The 18,813-nt window shown below is 39.3% G+C and overlaps 1 protein-coding gene across 1 annotated transcript in view; it reads left to right on the top strand.

Annotated features, from left to right (window-relative positions):
• LOC131692705 (autophagy-related protein 13 homolog) overlaps positions 1 to 18,813 on the top strand; it is a 149,572-nt gene that overhangs the window by 43,119 nt on the left and 87,640 nt on the right. Inside the window, exon 2 of the mRNA XM_058979908.1 lies at positions 15,428 to 15,785. Within this exon, the coding sequence (XP_058835891.1) occupies positions 15,428 to 15,785 (358 nt within the window). The remainder of the gene's footprint in view (positions 1 to 15,427; positions 15,786 to 18,813) is intronic.

The raw sequence follows: 18,813 nt of genomic DNA, 5'->3' as shown, positions 1-18,813 counted from the left end.
CAACCTTACTCGCACTCGATAATTATTGAGATTCTATACAATAAGGAGGGCGATGTCCTACAATAATAATTTACAGATTTGTGCTACTTAAGTATTCCATCAATTCGGTGCCTCTCAAATTGATATCTGTGCTGCCCCAAATTATGTGGTGGACAAATATGACGAACAATAGAACAATAGATGTATTTGCTGTTTATGTTATCAACAGTCATACTGATTATCGAGAGCGGCTAAAATGTTGCGATTAGTTGCATCTTCAAGCTACTTATCCTAACGTAGCCATAAAGAGCAACGATGTGTATCGATGATGTAACAAATAGCGAAGAATTTCTTGGCGTTCTTTTTCAGTATTCGTGGAGGCATGTAAAAGAAAGATGGACAGCAATCATGAAGAAACGATTTTTTTTCTGTTGTGAGTTTGTAAACCATTAAGAAATAATTATGTTTATACATAAAGTAAAGCATTTACAGAGCAAGTTAGTACCAAGCAACTTTTATTATTTTCGAGTATTTGTTTAACGTATTTCAATTTTTTCTAATCCTCGATTTCGAAAGCATCGAATAAGATGAATAATCGAAATAGGTTCAAGTGATACTGCAATCACTTCCCCATATTAGAGTAATTATTTCGCGACTTTAAAAAGATTTGAAATGTCCTTCTTCGTTAATTCATCATACATCATACATCATACAATATTGAAGAATTAGTTGAATGGCCAATAATGGCAAATAACGCGTTGGAAATATTTATATTCAATTTTTTTTATATCTAAACATCTCTTCGTAACTGATAATCAAATAACAAATAACTTGGCGCGATCAAATATGAGCTTTTTGTTCATTTTATATTTCAACAATTTTTGCTTTTTGCAATGTTACTAACGCGTGGAGTCGCAAAAAATAGCGCACACATAATTGCCCAAAAAAATTCGCTTTTTCCCCGAACCTCTTGAAACATTAATGAACTTCAATCAGTGATTAGTTATAATGTGCATTTCGAGCATTCTTTTTCTTCGCTTCACCCATTTCGTCCAATCTTCTTTCAAATCCAGCCCACTTTCAAGAATTTAGGGAAATTTGCATAATAGTTTAATAAAATATAATTAAGCTAATTAAATTTGGTGGATTAATTTATTTCTGCACAAAATTCACGTTTTTGTCTCGTATAATTCCAACACATTTCGAGAGTAGCATCAGGACACCAGATCAGACCAAAACTTCCTTGTAAATGACACATTCTCTTTATTATTCCAAGTGTAAGCCTTCACCACATTCACAAATCGCTTGCTAGATAAGACATTTCCAGGGAATTTTCGACATTTTCTTTTTTCTGACATGCTTTGGAACGGCGATGAAATATTCCTGTGAAAAAAGTTGACGGAAGACAGTCTTGACGTATCAACCATGACAAAACACGATTCGGTGAGCAACTCCGTGTAAATTTTAAAGCTCAGATTTTTGCGATGACTTGAAGCTTTTTGCATCATAAAAAGAAGTAACCCTAGTCAGACTGTGTACAGGTTAAGGCGCTGGTGTCTTAAGTCACTCGTCATATATTCGAGCCTCAGCCAGGAAGAATTATTATAGGTCGTTAGCCCTGCAATTATCCTGTACATTACGAATAGACTGCGAAATTTGTTCAAACAGAAGATAAAGTTTAGCAATAGAATGTAGTATCAAGGCAGTGTTTCGCATTTAAAGCTGCCGTCTAAAACATTAGAGAAACAGCAAGCAGGAACATTAAATAACAACTTACCAGCAAATATTGGCATTATCGTAAGCTTTAAGTAAGTAGTCTGGATAGTTTTTCTTTATTTTAAAACAATTCAAGCAGAAACTTTCATTTTCATATTCCGCAACCAACCTAGACAGACTGCAATCATTTCCCCCTAATGACAGTAACGATCTATTTTAACCGTGACGCCATCCCAGCTATGGTATGCTCATTTTCGTTCCCAAAGTAGGCACTGGATGTTGCTCCAAATCGCCGTAAATGGAGTGTCATATTGCTCCCTATGCCGCACTGTCTGAACTGAGAGCTCGCCCACACGATGACTTTGTTGCCTGGCGGATATTTTGAACCTCCACATTTTACGTACGTTGGTGGACAACTTGGAGAAGTTGGTTCCATTCATTCAATTTTTCTCTTTCCATTTATGGTACAGAAAAAGGTTTTATAAGACAGCAATTGATTGCATTTTGGAATTCATGGCTTACTGATTTGCTTGCAATAATCAGGGCTATAAAGTGCAACGTTATTCTTTGGACACCGCAGAAATTAAGAAGGACCGATCTTTATGATATCTGCATTTAATGAGATCTTAGTTAGGCAATCACAAAGCTGTGATTCCAAGTATATTCATCATCTGCCTCTTGTCTGTAATAGCTATAGTAAATGTACAACCACTAAACAATGACAATACAGTATAGAAGAATTGCAGAGAAGTGAGTAACGACGTTATTCACACTTAATGCGACAATCAATTGGAAAAGCGGTGACATCCGCTACGTTTAACAAAGCTTATGCTCACACCATAATCTAAAAAGATGCTATTTGGCCTTCGTCCCTGCTTTTGTTCTATTCAAATGATAGTCCTTTTGTTCGACTCTAATTTCCGCGCCTGGATAATTTAAGCGCAAATAATTTTTTTTGCAACTCAAGTCAACACCATGCCTACGTAGACTGCCAAATAGGAAATATTAAAGATCACATCCAGTGTAATTCAACGGATCCGCGTTTGCGAGCGTTATCTCATATTCTGATCCAGTCACTGCTGCCGGAGTGTAAACAAGCGGCCTTTCATTGTGCAGCTGGCTGACTGGTGTTTTATCACTGTAGGTACCTATAGTTACTGCCAGTACAAATATTGTAGTACAACGCTATAACATAAGACAGGCAGCCTTGACAGGCCGGAACCCCCTACGGATGGTGACGGGGCGTAAGCAAATTTTTCCGCCCTGCAAACTGGTTCTAGGCTAGAACACGACCCACCGACGATGTTTGATAAAAAAAATGTTGCTTGGAATTTCCGACCAGAGTGCAGCTGGGCGATTTGCATCCGAGAGCAGAACTAAGCATCAGCACGATTTTTTTCTGTAATAGTTGTTTATTCATAACGTATGTGCAGTTGGGTACTAGAGATTTGCCAGTGTCGAATTTGAAATATAACATGTTTATTCAATTGTGCAAAGAATGCTTAAAATTATTTCACATTTCCAAAAGCAAAGCTGTGCTCCTACAGCACAACCAGATGACACCAACTGGTACAATGGTCTGGCATTCAACCGTGCTAGTACCGGTTAAGTTCCTTTTGTGCGAATAAGGTCTCCAATATAATAAAATAAATATCAGACGAGATTCATAAACAAATCAATCTTTGCCGTACTCGTACTCGATCTCTCGTCGGTGAACTGGTGGTGGTGCAACAAGCATGCAGCGTAGCGGTAGTAAAAGTTGGTAATAACAACATTTACATTTCGGTTGATTAAGCTAGATTGTTTTCCGTAAACAACATGTGGTCTAAAAGGACTGTTTGTATCTTATAAATCAGTCAACTTCCTAAACTGTTAAATGCAACATTTTCTGAGATCCTGTACATTTTTAAACCTATGATTTTTGCATTGTATTGGGTAGTTGAAGCCTTGTCCGGGTAATCGGCAGCATTTTGGTTGCGATCATGTTTCCATGAAAAAACTACAAGGGGCAGCCCTATGGGGTTGCACGAGCTGTAGACGTAGGACTATACTACTTGATGTAAAATATTTATTTTATTAGTACATTTATAGTAATAATAAATCAAACATATTTCTTACGTATGGTTTAATCACAACCAATCAACATCGAATATTACATATTGAAACAAACCTTCTTGGTTTTCAGGTCATTTCATTTGTAGTAGGTGATCGAATCCGATTAAACTTATTTAAGAAGATCTGAAGAAAGAAGACGGAAAACTGTGACCGAACTAATATCTGGAACTAAAGTTTTATAGCATAAGATTAGCTTGTAAAAACTTTTCGATTGTGTGAGTTAAAAACCCGGACCAGTGAAGAAAAATCAAATTTTAGGCAAAATAATCACATTTCATGTATAGACCAAGCATTCTAGTTATATTTTGCAATTATTGTAACTTTCCTAAAGTACACATACAAATATAGCGAATGCATTATCGAAACTATAAATATACAAGAATCGTAAACAATTTTATAAATGGACAAGATGCGTTTTTGCAGCGGTTTTTCAAGAGGCAGTGTATTCATTCATAAATAGGCTTTGTAGTATGTACCTATTAGTAGAATCAAAATACTATAGGCTGAGTGGAAATGAATCACGTGAAGTGGAAATGAATCAATGAATTGATCGAACGTAAATAATAAACTTTCGTTGTGCAATTTAGTAACAAATTAGATCTACCTAGTTCGCCTCAAACATCAAACCCAAGCACACAAAGCAAAATGAATGAACGCTGATGATGACGGGTAGAGCGAAAGAGACAACTAATACCACGACACTATGTTAACCGCGTTTGCAAATGGAGCTCGCATGTACAAACTATTTTGTGTGCGAATACTTATATATAAAAGTGTGCTGGAAACGAGCACAACACAAAAGATAGCATAGTGTTTGAACGGCAAGCACAGTCACATTCACTGGGTAGCGTACCTCCACAGGCAGTATAACGGACTTCTAACTCAGCTACACTGGCTGTGAAAACACACAGAGCAGTGATCTGCTTCGCCTGCTGTTCAACAGGCAACTGAGCTGCTCTGGCGAAATCCGTCCGTTTAAATAGTCGATGATGACGTCATTCATAGAAGCGTGGCGCGTTAGGTACACAAATCTGTCGTGCTGGACTAGGGAAGCGCTATCTTCTGTGAGTAAATGCGCGATATTTTGACTAGGTTGTTCATTATTTCAATTTTTAATGCCATGATATCAAAAATCTTTGGGTTTATCAATTGGAATCCATTCTTAGAAGTATTTCGGGGCGATATGCGCAAAAAATTTGAAAATTTATCGTCAGATGGCTGAATTATATGTGTTTAAAATTGGACCACTTTTCGTTACATACCATTTTTGTAGAATTTGCAACGTGCACCCCTATATCGAAAACAAAGACGTAGTCCTACGTCAAAAATCGCAATAGAGTCACTAAAGCGTTAGTGTGCTTTGGTGATTATATTGTGACATTTTTTGGAAATTAGTCGAAATCATTTTGAGTTTGAAAAAGTGTACTCCATCGAACAAGATGATCTAAATGCCAATATTCTCTGATATTCTCTGAATGCGTTCAAATAATCTTCTACTTTGGAACCCGAGTTTCAAGTGCATTTTTACTATAGATTACGAAAGTACTACACATGTGATTGTTTTGTCATACACTATGTTGTTTACATTTTTGTTAGGTTGAAGCGTTCGTAAAAAGTCACATCCGTCTTTATGCCAAAATTCCTCCAAGCATAATTGTAGACGTTTGTATTATCTTGTTATCACCTTGCCTCAAGTTGATATGATTTTCTGACCAATTTTGAAAATTAGCAAAATGGGAGTTTTCAACAAAAACATTCTTTTTTCATCATTTTTTGAGCTTCAGAAAGTTGTTATAAAATTTTTCAAAAAAGTTCGTATCAACTTGTGGCAACACAAGCAAACGATTACTGTCGAATGCAGCCTCTGTGGAGCTATTCATTCGCATAATTGCTTACGTTTAACCGTTATGTGTCCGAGGCGGTACCCGGGTACCTTTTTAGGTTTCAATACAAAGTTGGAACTAAAAAAAATGAATTCTTTTTATTGAATATTCTAAAAGTACATGCTTTCGAAAATATCTGTGCGAAATTTAATCCAGATCGGAGCACTACATATCAAATTACAGCCGTTTGCAGCGCGCCGGTTCTTCCACGAATGAAGTTAACACAAAACTTTAAACCCAATTATCTCGGGATGAAGTTTTTTGAAAAGTACCGTTGCGGTGAACGTGATATCTCAAAAACTATTCATCCGATTTGCCTAAACTTTGTTTTAAATTATTTGTATTTACATTCTTGTGTTCCTAAACGGTTTCTTTTTCATCCAAAAAATTTCGATTCTTTTCAATGAATTTTTGTTTAAAATTTTGAACACTACAAAACTCAATTTTTTGATCAACATATTTTCTGCAAGAAAAATTTTTTTTATTGGGAAACCGATCCGTTCAAGTACACATTTTTCTTCTATAATCCTATTATATATTATTATATCCTATTCTATGGATTTCAAGTGAGCGGTTCGGCTTGGAGAGCGTGCACCGCAAACCTCTACCAAAATAACACGCTTCGAGGGACTGGCCATAACTTCAACAACCATGAATATTCTTTTAAATCCAACTCGGTTGTTCTAGCTTCGATAGTGCTACCAACGAACTGTCTTTTGCTTTCTCAAATGAAATTTGCACAAAACGCTTTAAAAAAAATGACGAACCCATCTCAATTTTTCGACACAACTTTGTATATAACCCCCGTATGAAATTCCCATATATTATCCATAGCTTGAAAAATTGAAACTTTGTGACTTCTTAGAACTTCGTCAGGTCAAGCTTTTGTCACAGTCTATTCTCAACCACCAAAGGCATCAGTCACAATACCAGTGTGCTCTCTGCTCCTACCCAAGCCAGCGCTAGCAGTTGCTTTTTTCTTGTGTGCTTTGTCTGAAGAACAAAGGGAACCGTTACTATTATTCTATCAAGATGACTGGGTCTCGACAACAAAATGTGATTCTTCGGGCCAACACGGTGGCCATTGACTTCCGGTCTTTCCGCATAAGACCGAGTATTGGTGATGTGGAACATTTGCTGAAGGAGAAAATGCAGCTTCGGTTTTCAGACGTCAGTTTCATTCAGTAGGAGCATTTCAGACACGCGGTGCTGATAACGTTCAACAAATTCGCCCAGACAAAAAGATTCATTTCGCAAAACAACTTGAAACACGTTCTGGATTGTGACACCGCAAAAATCAAGATCCCTGTGTATATGGATAACGGAAACGTGGAAGTTAAATTACATGATTTGGCACCACGTACTTGCAAAGTGGCCATTAAAAGATTTATGTCGTATTTCGGAGAAGTGGAATCAATCACGGAGGATACGTGGAGGAACTACTTTCCAGGTATTTCAAATGGTGTTTTTGTGGTGAGAATGCGGGTAGACCAACCCATTCCCTCCTACCTTACCCTGCAGTACACAACAGAAGAGGGTGATACCATCATACAGCGAACTCTATGTACATATCAAGGACAAACTAACACGTGCCAGTTCTGTGAACAAACGGCACATTACGGACAACCCTGCCCAGAAACCGCTAAGAAAAGCTCATCTACAGAAAGAAATACTAACAATCAGTCTCCAATATCATTTCCTGAGCCACAAACGGTTGCCAAATTTGTGGCTGCTATTCAAGCAATAATGACAACTGCGAAAGCCGCGTCAAGTACCACAAACTCAACAGCTAATTCTAGCAACGAGGGAGCTACTGGCAATGACGGAGGGTTCACGGTCGTGACCCGAAAGGGAAAGAAGTTAGGGACAACACCTGATCGCGAACATCAAGGCAGTAACCCCGATGATGACCCGGACATGTGCGAAGACGACAAAGATACAAATGACCCCCTTGATATAGTTGACGTGAATGCAAGGATTTCCCCGACACGAAAACGGATCTCCGCGCGCAATGGCAAGTCGGGATCGATCTTAGCATTAATACGGGATCGATCTTAGCATTAATTGTTTGTTATTTTTATTGTTTACTTCATATAAATATATAAAAGACCCACGGCTCCGTGAAGCTAACGCCTTGAGCCGTGCCAAATAAACGAATTAAAAAAAAGTTAAGCTTTTGTGTTAATAATATTGTTGATATAGTAAGGGGGAGTGAGGAGGGGCTCCTGATTTTTTTTTACTACGTAACAGGACGACGTGAGTACCCGGGTACCCACAAAACTGAAAATCCAACAGATTTTTATACTTTTGGGTGTTTTGGATTCAGAAACTCATTCACTTTTAGACTTGGTAAAAATTAATCGGGTTACTTCATGCGGTTTCCGGGAACCCGGATGTCCGGTAGTATTGGGATACTATTTGTTAATTTCAATGGAATACTAGCAATATGGGTATCAAAATTCTTGAAATTCCATCAGTATGCTATATCTAGTGATTTTAGATTTGACCCCGGAACGGACATTCCGGAGCAGGTTCCCGTGGGGCCGTGAGTGGCCATTCCTTTCCAATTACATTTTTCAAATTGCTATAGGGTCTATAGGTAGATAACAGACTTCCGAGACAATTTGAAGAGTTTTGATACTCATATTGCTAGGACATTATTAAAATTTACAAATCATACCCTAGTACTGGAACATTACTCCGGAAAATCCGGATTATCAAGAACCTGACCACAAAATCAAAAAGTAGACGAATTCCTGAATTCAAAACACCTAAAAGTGTTCAAATCGGTTAAAGGAAGCCATAGTTATGAGCATTTCAATTTGTGGGTACCCGGGTACCCTCGTTGGCCTGTTAAAGGTGTTTTTTGTTGGACACATAACGGTTAACTTAATATTTCAATTGTCCGCTGGATAAAAACTTTTAAAACATTTTTTGGTGGTATCCAACGGGGAAATAAGATCGAAGTGGTGAGTGAAGTGAAACCAATTATGTGAAATAAATCTTCCCTCAGAGGCAGGATTCGAACCTGCAATCTTTGGGACTCCGGACCAATGCACGAACTGGGCAAGGGACCAGAAATCGAAAGCCTCCATTAGCTCTGTCACCCACCGAAGTACAATGGGTAATGAGCTAAAATTAGATACCAGACGATAATAAAAACCCCGGGCCTTGGTATCTAGCGGGTAAATTAAATAGATCAAATGTGTTGTGTGGCAGCTGCGCTTGTGTGTGGTCCCGCTTTGGAGGCTGTCGCCAATACAATAATCATGTGTAGTACTTCCTGGGACGTCATCATATCCCAGGGATAGCATAAGGGTTTGCGCAGTGGGCCGGAGTCTCAAAGGTTGCAGGTTCGAGTTCTGCCTCTGGTGGGAGATTTTTTCACACAATTACTTTCGCTTCACTCACGATTTCGATCTGTTTCCCCGCTTGACACCGAAAACGTTACTTTGAGGTGATTTTTCAGATGAGTAACGTAGCATATCCAACTCAGTTTACCCCAAAATGGTTTTTGTCATAAGATAGCACAACAGCGACGATTTGGTGTGTAGTGACATGTTCGGTGGTACACGGTGCAAGGTTGTGTAACCGGACTTCGACTGAGTCGTCGTCCATATATACGGACATCTTGACTCTAACATTGTCATGTTCGACGAAATCTTACATGTTATTCTGCCTAATAAAGCTGTCTATCTCATCAACTTATTGAACGTTATCAAAACTGCAGTGCGTACGTGGTGGAATTGTATTTGGAAGACTTCAGGTAGTTTAAGCGCCATGTTCACTTTTAGAAATTGTTCTACTAAACTAACGTTTCTCTAGGCGTACCACTTCTTGACCATTTTCCGTAATGACAAAATGTCAAATCCGGTCAAAACAGAATAAAACAATTGTGTTGCTTGAGGTAAGGCAACCGACGTTTACCAGGCACTCATGCAGATAAACTTTTTGGTCAATGGCCCCGGTTGCGATATAAATGTCGCTCATTAAGCCACAGCAACAGATGGCCTGCCACACGAGATATTTATTTTGTTTGAAAATCTCTCACCTTTCCAGTTAACGTCCAGGAAGCTGTTTAAATTTTGTCTTGACGTAGGTTGCGTCATCCTGCATCACGCAATCAAACTTCGTCAGAATCTTCCACGATCGTTCTCTGGCCGACTTTTTTCGCTAACTGTCACGATTTGAAGTCACTACCTTCTTGCAGTCGACAAACATTGTCTGAACACTTGTATTATGTTGGTGAGAGTCGATTTGGCCATGTTCAACAATTTCGCCAACAGCATGCAAGTAGTTATTTAAATGTGCGTGTTTTTTTTAATTTAATTTATTTTCAGTTTCATTTCCTATAAATATCTCTCTACTGAGGTACTGACAAACTTTTTCAATCAAAGCTACACTACACAACTTACTTCACACTTTAACATGATTTGGCTGCTGCAGAGCACATGGCGGCTTTGGCTGTTGAATGTAAATGCATCAATTTGAAATGAAAGCGTTCGGTTTTGTCATGAAAATCCCACCAGTTTGAAAGTGAATGATTGAGGAAGGCTTTGAATTTGAATCTTGGTAACGATAAATTCAACTGAAAGTTGGCATTTGAAAATGAATAATTCGCATTACTGACACGCGCAATGTTTGCCTCTATCGGCACAAATTTACAGGCAGTAAAGTTATACAGTAAGCTGAGTGTATCTCGACTTCGTTGCATGGGGTGTGTGCAGGTAAAATCAACAATTCTGCATGATACCACAATCAAAATCTGCATTTTTGTGTCTATGCGTCGCAACGTTGAACAATTCAACGAATGTATAACACTTTCATTCTACAACATAAAAAGCGTATGCATATGGGGAAATATCACTAAATTATGAAAAGGATGATTTTGGAAAAAAATACCGGTTTTACCGAACTAGATTTCAAAAAATATCTCAAAGACGGCGGTATCTAGGAAATTGCTTACTATGAGCCTTCTGGTAGCAAATAATTTAAAGAATCCTAATTATGTAAATTCAATTATTTACACGAAAACACTAAATTTCGAAAATGGACGAAAAGTTTCTTTTGGGAAAAGTTTTTTGTACAATGGTGCTCCACATTTATCCCTGGGCTTCGATGATGAGCCTAAGGGTGCGTACTCTTGGGTGGTGGATAAGACTTGGAGATCCGAGCGAGTGCTGGTTTTTTGATCTCTGAATCTCATGACTAGTAATCATTAGTGTCGTGTGTTCCGGCGGACAGCTGATGTGGATGGAGAGAAATATTGTTTCACCTTGTGGAAGACTCATTTGATCTTGGCATAGTGACCGATTTATTCGATTCGGATCAATGGACTGTCATGTATAAGAGATGATCAGACTGGAAGTGGGTATTTTTATCTCTTAACTCGCTCGAACTGTCGCTCTGGCTCGTAAAGATAGCGAGTAACACTCGTCTATAACGAATCGGATTTGCAGTTTTCAGAAACAGCCCAACATAATAGACTGAAACACGTAGTTTTCGAATAAATCCAATCCACGAGAATCACATCATTAAACACCTAAAAATAGTTTGGATCTATTTCTCTCTGTAGCTAATATATTTTTATTTATTCAATAGTATAAAATTTCTATTTTTCCCGTTTTATAGATCAATTTACTAAGCCTTAACATTATCCATACATGCTAAAAATAATCTATATTTGTGTTCCAAATCCATTTATCTTTTCTTGACTCATTCTTTTCTTTTTTAGTGTATATTAAATAAGATTTATACAAACTCACTAACGCAATAAATTGCATATTCTCTTCCATTCTAAACGTACAATCTTTAAATCTCCCACGTACGTATACAAACGCTCGTGACCATCGCGATAATACAAACCTGGCCACAAATATGAACATGCAATTGCAATCATCCATTCATACTTACACTCGCGATCTTGCCAAAATTAAAACAACCCGGTAATTAAATGAATGTTTCAGCATTTATAAATTTACAAACGCGGTCTCAACCATAAACCCACCACTCGCGCGATCATGAATCGGTCCCGTCCGGAAGTCTCTATCCTCGATCCGGAAGTCTCTACCCTCCATCCTGCTCTCTTCTAGCATCTGAACCGTACACTGAAAATTAAGTATCAGATTCACGGTCCGCGCACGATCATCTAACAACACGCGAATGTGTGAATGGGCACACGGTTATAAAATCGAATTTACACACGCGAAGTCACATACATGCGATAAACACGTTAACAAACAAATGCTCGACTCCTTTGCGATAATAATCCGATAATCCGCGATCTCGCTAACATGATAACATCCCGGTGATAAGGTGAACGTCTCAGCATTTTTCCTTTTCAAACGCGGTCCCAAGCGTGAAACTACAAACTCAAGCGCTCGCACGATTATGAATCAGTCACTTCAGGAAGTCTATCCTCAGTAACACCAGTCTAGGCACATGCCTTCAATTGAATCATTAAAAAAAGAAAGCTCTTATATCCACTGGACAACACGTTTCATGGTGACATGACCGGGAACTCTAGTGATATGGGGTGACTCACTCCCTGTTAGAATGTGATTCGTACACCGAAAACTAAATATCAGAATGGCGGTCCGCGTGACCATCTAACAACACGCGCGAATATGTGAATAGCCACACGGTTACAAAATCTAATTTATACACGCGAAGTCACATACACGCTAGCACACGCGACAAACACGTTAACATACGAACGCTTAAGCCTTTCTCGATCATACACGTACACCTACGCCCGCGATCGCGTAAAATTGATAACACCCCGGAAATAACGTGAATGTTTTAGTAGTTACGGAGTTGAATACGTTGTCTTAAACGCGAACCCACAAACGCCCGTGTTCGCGCGATCATGAATCCGCCACGTCCGAAAATCTTTACCCTCCGTCTTAGTTAGGTCGATATATTCAGTTGGACAAATCAAAAATAACGTTCATACCCACCAGGCAACACGTTCCATGGCGACGTGATCGGGAACTCTAGTGATATGGAATAATTCATTTTCTTCTAACACCTGAACCGTTCACCGAAAATTAATAATCAGATTCATGGTCCGCGCGCGTTATGAAATAGAATTTATACACGCGAAGTTACATACACGTTAGCACACGCGACATACAAACCCGCACGCGATCGAACACGTTAACGTACAAATGCTCGTGCCCTTCGCGATGATACACGCGATCGCGAAGTCTCTACCCCTGCACATATCTGAACCGTACAATCAATATCACATTCAGAATCACGGCCCGCTGCAATTGGCCTAAAGCAGTGTTTTAGTGGGTGCCATTGCCTGTCTCGTCTACAATTGTAGTGTGTGATTTTGACGGGGAGCCCTTCCGAGAACCTAGCTCTATAACTCCAGTAAGACAACTCTCGAAAAAAAAATGGTGCTCCACATTTATCGAACTATTTTCTGTTGTCTTACTAAACTATCATTTATTCTGCGTGTGTTTTTTTATAAAGTATTATCATTTCTTTACAACTTCTTCTCAGACATGACGTTCTGGCGCAAGAAGTCTAAGTCTAAGGCGCAAGAAGAGGGTGAAATTTACGTCATGTTCTATATCCGAAACCAAATTTCATTCAAGGGACCATTCATAAATTATGTAACGCTTTTAGGGGGGAGGGGGTACAACATGTTGTGACATAGGGGGGAGGGGGAGTTAACTAGATTGTTACGTAACATGTTTTCACCAAAGATAAAAAAATTCTAGGAATTTGTTATGTAATAGAGGAGGGGGATTGATAAATTTGCGTTACGTAATTTATGAATGGTCCCCAAATAGAAAAGGGCCAGGGATAATTCATAAATAACGTAACTTTTTTTAGAGGGGAGGAGGTATGACAACATGTGAAATGTGCCATATGGGGAAAGGGGCAGCAGGCTAGAACGTTAAGTAACATGTTACTACTAATGATGTTTTTTTAAATAATTCTTGACAAACATATGATTACGGCTTAACAGCCAACTGTCAAGGTTCACTTTGAAATGAAATTCCGGGCAAACCGTTACTGGCTAAACACAGTTCACAGCAGCCAATGAAAGAGAAAACTTTTCTCTTTTGTTTACTACCAACATATGTGATTGGTGAGTAACGGTTTGTCCGGAATTTCCTTCCAAAGAGAATTTTGACAGTTTTTCTTTTACGCCGTAATCATTTGTTGGTCGAGAATTTGTTACTATTACTTATTGAGAAATTTGCGACAATTTTTTATGTGAGTAGAGATAGGAGTCAATTTTTGCGTTATGTAATTTATTCCTCCTTATCATTTGCTGGCATTCAGAAGAGTAAAATAGTTTGATTGCATGTTACATGTGTTCGTTTCATCTTCTTCATTAGTCTGTTTTGTTATAGTTCTATTAGTTCACTTTTCCACTACTCATGTATACCAAAATAGTATCGGTCAATTTATACACTTCCAATTAATCTCTTTGCACCTTTTTCTTGATTCGGTATGTTATGATTCCTTTTATTACAATATCCTAAATTACTAACTCTCACTAACACAATATCATATTCTTTCATATACGTACAAACTCTCGTGGCCTTCGCGATAACATAAGCCTGGTCACAAACGCGAGATTACATTTGGTTCATTTAATCCCAGTTTTATCGATCATAGATGAATACAATTGAACTTCATAAAACCAAATGTTTGTTGAAAAGGAATACTCCAGAAATCATGCACCATCGTTATGGTATACGTGCTCAGCTCTGAACTGATACGTGGAATCGGTTAAAATTGCACGATCACTCGCTAGAAGTTACCGTGTGAAATGAAAACAATTAAACGGCAAAATACCCCATAGCAAATTATTTCAACCGTTACTTTTCGGCTCAGTTGTTCGGTGCATGACCTCTCTTGAATTGGAAACACACGCCATCGAGCTGGTCCCATTTAATCCACTCGGCAGTAAGTAGCACTCGCTCCGATCCTCCCGTGAACAGGATGACCTAACCAGGTGATAACGGTATGCTTTCAAGAACACGTGTTGGAAGGCCAAATTTTCCTTTGTTCTCTTATCGGTTGAGCAGGTGCACGTTACATGATCTGCCAAAGCCGGAATCTTTCACCTAATGATTAATAGTAAATATTTGATACCGATGGTGAGTCATGCATTTCATAAGAATGTTGTAATTCGAGCTGCACTTTGAACTCGTGTTGCGGTCTCCCCGATAAGATGTTATTTGGGATTCCCTTTTGGTTCGGTAGTGTGAAGACATCTAATCGAAATAAACGAAACCTCCAGTGTTAGTTAGTGTGTGTTTGTTTGCGGCCATCAACAACCACCCTTGGTGGAGTCAAGGTCAAGTTCAAGACCAAACTGTCTTTCCTTTCTCTTATCCAAACGGTTTCCGTGTAGGCAGCAGGCGGTAGCAAAATAAACAACAGTCAAGTTTCGAACAATTTGATCTTTGCTGGACTTGTGTAGGAGGATCCTATTCCTCACCCATCCTCCTAATGAGCGGTTTTCCAATTTGCGCTGCTCGAGTACTGACTGCTTTGACAAACCGCGCATTAGACGGTGGTCAGCGTGTGGAAAATCGATACGCTTTCCCGTAACACACTTTCCCAGTTCATTTGTTTGGCTTTAGAGGAAAGCTGTTTGTGTCCAGATAGCAGACTGATGTTATTTATTTCTTTCTGAAACAGTGTTCGTTTTATTGTTCGTAAAAAATAATGTTTTTTTTATTTTCTTTTTATATTCGCAGTTCAACATCGCAATTGACGATCAGTCGGACGTTCTGAAGGAGACGAAAAAAGTGCTCGACGTTAATCAGCATGAGTCGATCGTTACACGGCTCCCGTTGTGCGTAGAAATATCCCTCCAAACGGTCGAGGGAGATAATATGATTCTGGAAGTTTGGTCTCTCAGTGTACAGAAAGACCAGTGCGACTTGCAGATACGGGGAACACATGCGATCTATAACCGTATGGGACTATTGCTTAAATCGTTACTCTCAGTTACACGTTCAACGCCAGCGTATAAACTTTCCCGCCGTCAAAGTGCGGATTCGTATCAAATTTTTTACCGGATTTACATCGGTGAACCGCAGACTCATCAGTTGGGTAAGTGGCGAAGATTTTCACTATTTTTAAAACATGCACAGACACAACCTGCGTCGTTGCTAGAAACGGTCGATCGTCATCGTCGAGTGACCCGTCAAATGAACTGTGAAGTCATTCGTCCTTGCCAGCTTGGCAAAAAATAAGATAGTGACTTCGTCGACAACCATCATCAACAGCGCTCGCACTCGAATCTAGCCACCGTTGTATTGATTTTACTAGCTTCTCAAAATCCAAGTCACGTACATTGTGCCGCTTCCTAACCTGACGGTACGCAAGCTCATATGTATGAAGGGGAAAACCCGAGAGTGGTCACATGCTGAATGGTGTAGGAAAAAAAACTGCAGCATCGCACAGTGGCTCCATGCTTTAAGAAGGTCGTTCAAAAATAGCACCGATTTTCACTATGCCTTTCGTCTAGGTGTTTCCTAATGAATACTACTCAGAAATGCAAATCAATGCAATGCACTTCAAATAAAAATCACCCAAAGCAACACTGTGCATAGCCTACTTGCAGCCATTACTGAATACCACTTATGGCATGATGAGAGTTGACGGCTTACTTCGTTTGAAAGGTGTCAATCTTCCGCATCTCACAATAATGGCGTTTTCGTTTTTTCTTGGTGCTACACCGGTGTAGTGCAAAGAAAGAGATAGACTGATTACACCCAAGTTTGAATGAGTGTAGCACCGACTACACCGGTGTAGTGCACTGTCAAAAACGAATATGCCATAAGATTCTTGTTCACCTATTCCCATTCATATTGGAACAGCTAATGCACTTTGAGTCTTTCGCAAGAATGTTTATGACAGCGCATATATTTGCTCCGACAACATCTCAGCTTAGCGAGAGTTAGATTCTGGACAAACAGACGTGCGAAATAACCGCCAGAACAATCTGCCAACTATTGGCACACATCGCAGCCATTGACGTCATCGACTGATAGCCACCCAGGCAGACAGACAATTGAACTCAATCGAGGCAAATGTGCACGAATGCCAAACATTTATACGCCCCTAGGGAAACTTCCATTCATATAACCATATCGCTGAAGCTGTCTGAAAAACAACGTGAACCAAACGGATACTTTCACTCCAATCGCATGCAGTATGAGAAATTGTTGGTATTTCATTCATGGTAGCTACCTACAAAAAAAATTTCACGCAGCCGAGCTTCTTCAAAACCACGGCCGCCATCTCGTGATGTGAGGATCTATTTCTAAATTTGGAGTTGTTTGTGGTTCAGCAATTATTGGCGGCGATGATCGTCACTCACTACTACCTGTTGCTGCGGCTGGCACGCTTTGGGCATCACTTAGGAGCGGTTTGAAGCGAGGAATTCCATTCCTACCTTGAAACAAATCTTCACTCTACAGCATCGTCTTCAACGGTGCATATAACCTGTTTTGATGTTGTGAAACTCGGCTTGTTGCTATCTGAAAAAAATAACGAAGCGACATTTCATGTCGAAAATTAAAATTTGATTAGAAATTTTCTAGTAAGCGTTGTATTGTTATTATCTAATTCAACTATCAAAATACTTTTCGCATTTCTTAATTAAACACTAAAAACAAACATCACATTTTTCCGTGCCCAGTGTTCAGGCAGCCATCCATAGAAGGAAAGAGGAAAAAAGTTAATTGCCTTCATCTCAATTCCTCCATTCATAGAGTCTACTGGCATTAACACCACTACCACCACCACCACCATCACTGCCGCTACCGACACCAGTTGCTGGCGGCTGTTAGTGGACAACGACTGCTTTGTACCGAACGGCAACTAGATACCCCTATGAAGATTAGACGAAGAAGCCTACCTGGAAACACGTTTTATTTGATCTTTCTAAAACAAAATACTCTCCCATGGCAGATACACCATGCTTAAATATAAATTAAAAAGGCATTGGAAATAGAGCACTTATTTGCTATAAATGCTATTCCGGATAGGCGCATACAGCCAACCCAACCCCGCAGCGGAGCGGAGAGGAAAAACTACAAATTGATTAAAAACAACCTACTTCTCTCTTCCATCGGATCAGCCGACCTTGCGGTTCTATTGGTTGGTAAATGAAGGGGTTTTTATAGTATGTATATGTTGTATAGCAGCGAAAACAACAACACATCGGTAGCAGCCGGAGCAAAGTCCAATAATGCACTGAATAAAAACATGGTATCATGGCAGGCAGAATGGAATGGGACGGTTCGCTGCATCTGGCTATGCCATCGAAGAATCACCATCAACGACGAATTACCTTCACAAGGTTGAATTTTGGCGTTGAATGGAATTGGAAGTTATGTGAAAATTGCACACTTGTTCGTCTCGGTGGTGAATTGCTTTCCAAGGACACCTCGGGGTAGTAGGTGGTGCAGTGTTCAAATTTTAAATCCAGCGGATGGAGGTTGATTTAATTTGCGGACATAAGTTGCACTTCACACATTAGCAGTCTTGCCACAGATAGACGGTTAGACTAATATAAAAACGTGCGTAAGCACCTAAAACCATCACTTCGAATCAAGCGAGCGATTCTCCTTAGGGAAACAAATTGGGATTAACTCCCAAATTTATGCATCAAGGTGCACTTGATCTAACTTAGGTAAACGCATATTTTCGAGTTTCTAATTTTCCTCGTCAGTAACTAACAGCTGACTAACGTCTAAGCTACCGACTAACACAAGTTTAGCAAATGTTTGTAGGTAGCGCAGGATTTGGAGCCGAAATTCAACTGCTGGTTTAGATTGGTGCGTCACTGACTTTCAACGTATATAAATTTGAAAGCTTACTAAGTCTTCTTCCAGATTAAAAGATACGATTGTTTGGTCTCGTTTCTCACAATAAATAGCAATTTCTGATTTATTACTTCACAGTCGCTATCTTTGTTTGACGTTGTACTACAAACAAAAATTATCCTCTGAACACATCGATCAAATCAAAATCGACAATCAAATAACAAATTGGTGATCCCCGGGTGGTATATACGTCACACTAGGACAACCTGTCAATATACAGGTACACCCCCGTCAAAGCTTTGAAA

Source organism: Topomyia yanbarensis, chromosome 3, assembly GCF_030247195.1.
Source record: "Topomyia yanbarensis strain Yona2022 chromosome 3, ASM3024719v1, whole genome shotgun sequence".
NCBI classification, from domain to species: Eukaryota; Metazoa; Arthropoda; class Insecta; order Diptera; family Culicidae; genus Topomyia; species Topomyia yanbarensis.
The sequence above is the reverse complement of the archived record's forward strand: the minus strand, read 5'-3'. Positions and strand labels throughout refer to the sequence as shown.